At 27.4% G+C, this 4,577-nt stretch overlaps 1 protein-coding gene across 1 annotated transcript in view; it reads left to right on the top strand.

Moving 5' to 3' along the window:
• LOC105125590 (probable U3 small nucleolar RNA-associated protein 7) overlaps positions 1–2,626 on the top strand; it is a 12,557-nt gene extending 9,931 nt beyond the window's left edge. Inside the window, exon 10 of the mRNA XM_011026102.1 lies at positions 2,439–2,626. Coding sequence (XP_011024404.1) covers positions 2,439–2,626 — 188 coding nt within the window. The remainder of the gene's footprint in view (positions 1–2,438) is intronic.
• The last annotated feature ends 1,951 nt before the right edge of the window (positions 2,627–4,577 follow it).

The following is a 4,577-nucleotide window of genomic DNA, read 5'->3' as shown; positions in this document are numbered from 1 at the left end:
CACAATATCAAATACTATTAAATTTAGATATTAATCAAAATTAAATTTTATTTTTGAAAATGCATCCTCTAAATTGATCCATATATCAAAAGAAATGATTATTCTGAAAAATAGAAAACTTTCATGATCAGCGTGTTATCCTATTGAAATTAGGCAAAATAATGGTTGAGAACACCAAATGAATCTCTTGTTCTTCAGTTTCTTTTCTTTTCTCTGTTCGTGTTTCAACGTCTGGACAATTTCATGCCCAACCAAATTTCGGAATTAATTTTCAACTGGCACATGTTTTGCCATTACAGAAATTAATTAATTCCATACAGGCACGTTAATGCCTCTGCCAGTCTATTGTATCCACGGAACGTTCAAGCTGCCCCAGGCTCCAACCTTGGATTTTTTCCTTGGCACAAAACAAGTAACAATTAACCTAAAATATTCTGATCCACCTAGTATACGATCATTCATCATTGCTTGAATTCTAAACCTCCGGAAAGCACACTGAATTCAAAAAGCCCACGCAATTTGCATATATAAAAAAAAGATTAAAACTTTTTTATTTTGAATAAACCTGTTTGTAGCAAGATTTGGAACGTAAGTTTCACAGCTAGAAGATTCGTTTTGAATTATACACTTCAAGGCAAACTATTAAATTAGTAATCTAACGATGAATTTTGATCAATTTGATAATATTTAGCAATAAATTATCAAAACTCCCCGAAATTCTTTATGTCAAGTGTGGATATATGGTTGTTTCAACTTTCAAGTAGTCCTAGTTATTTTTTAGATTATCTATAAAAAAATTCATAGCCTCCACAGGCTAGACTTCCCCTACTTATCCTTTTTTGAGACCATTTTCTTGAAACCTCAACATGATCAGAGAAGCCAGAGTCAGTTCAGTTTCATTGGACAATAGCCAGTTTATACGATCATTTTGCTGCAGTACTTTTGATAATTTTTGTGGTGAATAAATAAATAAACAAGTTTGTTCAAATGTATTTTTTTTAGAGAAAAATTCTAATTACAAATCCATAATTAATTAAATACATCAAAAATTATTTTTGTTAATAAATACAAGAAAATAAAATGTTAACATATCTATTCAACTCTCCTTCTTTAGGTTGAATATTTTTTTAAACACAAAAAAATAATATACAAATACTATTGGTGTTTTTTTATATTAAGTAAAATATATAACTGTGAATTAAAAAATCGATGATCATGTATGATAAAATACAATAAATATTATATGTGTTAATAAAAAAATCTAAGATCTTAAGTTAATTTTTAATATAAATTAATTTTTAATATAATAGAAGAATAGAACAATATTGCAATTGTTGTGATAAAACACTATTTTCTTAATTTTTATATAATATTTTAAAAAAAAGTGTAAAGAAAAAAATAAAATAATAAATTACAAAAAATAAAAATAAAAGCAAAATAATAATATAAATAGATCAAGTGTAAAGTGATAAATATTTAAAGCCTAGGAAACAGAAAATGATATGTTTTTTGAAAAAAATATAAGGAAAAAAAAGAAAAATATAAAAAATATTACAAAAAAATAAAAACAAAAAATAATAATAAATATATCAAGTGTAAAATAATAAAAATATCAATTATAAAGAGAAAAAATATATAAAAATATTTTTAAAAATACCTAAAAATTAAAATTTTATAATAACTACATGACACTACATTAAAAACAAATGATAAAATGTATAATTACATTTTTTCTACGTGAAAATAACATTTCTTTTCTAGTATATGTATAATAATTATTGTAAAAAGTCCATATCGGAGAAAGCAATAGATGGAAACCAACCAAAAGGAAATTATTCCCGCAACAATGGGCTGATGAATTCTTCCGGGCTCTTTTTTTACCACTCTCGGATGAAACTGTCAAACACGAAATATAGTATACTTTGTACTAACAACAGACGACAACGACAACAACCACTGCAGTGATAAGGATCGCGGCTTCCTTCTTTTTTTTTTCTTCAAACAATTTGTTAATTGGATTGGGTCGCGGCTAATTTGAGTTGGATTTTTTGTTGTACTGGGTTCGTTATTGTGCAGTAAAACCTGCCTAATTTTAGGAGTTTGATTATTTTTTTGGTTATTAGAATTTTATATAATTATTAATTTTAAAATTTATAAAATTAATTGATGTATAAACTAATTTGAATATCTATTTTAATAAAAAAACCTAACTAACTTTTTAATAATTTACTTGAACCATCTAAATTCAGTTGGACTATCGAAATTTTTTTAAATAAAATAAAATAAAATTTTTTTAAATAAAAACAATTGATATAGATTCATCAAGTTATTTTTGAGATTAAACTCCGAGCCTGCGTGGCTGCTATTAATTTAAATTTTAGATTAGTTACTCTAGTATAAAAGAAGAATAGAAAAGAAGGGTCGTTCAAGACGAAGAAAGAAAACACAGGGAAGGGACAGGACATGTCAAGAGGTGGACGAGCACAATCAACAAAGGACTTCTTATCCGCGAATCTTCGGGCTTTTCCCCTTGCTGCGCTCAACAAATTCGTCGGCAGTCTACTTTTGTACACGAAAGGCATTTAGATGCCCCAGTGGCCATCTCGAAGAGATCAACAAGTGTTAAGTTACCCAGTCAGTTCGGGGATTCGAGGGTTAGTTGGACAATATTTTTATTATAATTGTTTCATGACGCCATATTATAGATAATTAGACAGATTTTAGCACGAAAGTAATCGAAATCAAGATTTTCTACTATGTCATCAAATAATTATATATTTTACAGGATGGGTCACTTGGGTCTGATTGTGCGCCATTGTTAATAATATTCGGCCACCACTTGCCTAAAATAGAGCGAACAGGTGCGGCAGGGTTTGGCTAATGGAGACTAACATACGGAGCAAAGTCCGTCAGCGTAGCTTTCATTTATTTATGTTTATTTTTTATTTTTATTTTTTTTATTTATATGGGGGTATTCGGCTAACTTGCGCGCACCATGACTAATTCTTACAACCCACTGAATATCCTATAAATCTAGTAAGCATGTAAAACACTGTAGGGGTGACAAGCACGCTAGAACTCGGATTCATGGCCATGGAAAGCGCTGGAATGCATCATTTTTATTTATTTATTTATTTTTAAGGGAGAGATGGTGGAGGATTTGATAGTCTATAAACTGGGATTTGCTTCGGACAAAGAACGGAAAGACACCAGTCGTTGGCTGGTTGGTTTCGGCTATGCAACCCTAGCCTCTTCCTGTGGGTTCCGGTTTTTCACTGGCCAACAAGATAAAAGGGAAGAAAAAAACCTATTCAAACCAAATATATTTATTTGGTAATATCTTTCCTTTTTTTTCCCGGGGTGAATTCCAAGAAATCTGTATTTTCTAGAATGTCTACATGTGGGACAACCAAGAAAGTAAGATTAAAATTATTCAGGGTGCACAGTTAGATTTTAGATTTGTTTTTTTAGAGGTTAGAGTCATTAGAAGTTTAAATAAATATTAATTTTAAAATTTATAAAATTAATTGAGTGGCGTGTATGTTGATTCTAATATTTATATTAATACAAAATTAAAATAAAAATTAATAGTTGCTGCTTAGCTATCTCTCAACAATGGTTGTGACAGCATACTAAAAATAACTAAGAAAAAGGATGAGAAATAAATAAATATTAATAATTTTTTTATATATAAATAGTTTCTAAACAACTGCATGGATTATTGAATTATATTCAAAATATATAACATTCATAAATTAAAATATTTAAAAGTCTTTTATTTATAATGGAAATGATAGGTGTTAAAAAAACACAATGTATTTCCTACTTAATTAAATGGTATTTTTTTCATGAAAGTAAGTTGCAAAGCTTTGCACGTAAGATTAAAAAAAAATAAAAAATCAATGCAAGTAGGGTGATAAAAAATTCAATTAAATTGTCGCTTTATCTTTTTAAATTTTCGAACAAAAATTAATGCTCGATTAAAACATCGTCGTTGACAAACAAGGCCAATTGCCCTCCTTAATTTTCTTTACTTCACGTGTTAGTTTTTACTAGTTCTCGCGTTATTGCTATAACCTGAATCAGAATTGTTTTAAATATATATATAAAAAAAATTAGATCATATGAAATATTTTAGTATTATTATTAAACTTGCTTTAATAATTCAAACTAAAAAACTTTTAGTCTAATTTTTCACTTAATTTTTTTAAATTATATCATATAAAAGTTAATATTATCCACTAAAATAGTCTAAAAAATAAAATTAAAAAAAATGTCCGGTTAATTCTAAATAGTTTGCTAAACTCATAATTAAGATTATAAGTTTTACTAGGTTAAATTATATTTTTATATGATAAAAAATATAAAAATTAATTTTTTATTAATTTAATATAAAAAATAAAATTAAACAAAAACTTTACATTGATTGAACTATCAATTTAAGCAGAAAAGAACAAATGATAAAAAAAAATTAAAATAACTAAAATGTAACGTGCTGCTACAAAGCTGAAGCATGTGGCCTTTTTTGAACTCACATGTTTGTGCATGTAGTTTTTTTTTAAACAAGGTGATCCCTT

The sequence above is a fragment of the Populus euphratica genome, unplaced genomic scaffold (assembly GCF_000495115.2).
Source record: "Populus euphratica unplaced genomic scaffold, PopEup_1.0 scaffold22.1, whole genome shotgun sequence".
NCBI classification, from domain to species: Eukaryota; Viridiplantae; Streptophyta; class Magnoliopsida; order Malpighiales; family Salicaceae; genus Populus; species Populus euphratica.
Note: the sequence above shows the minus strand (reverse complement) of the source record. Positions and strands in the feature narration are given on the sequence as shown.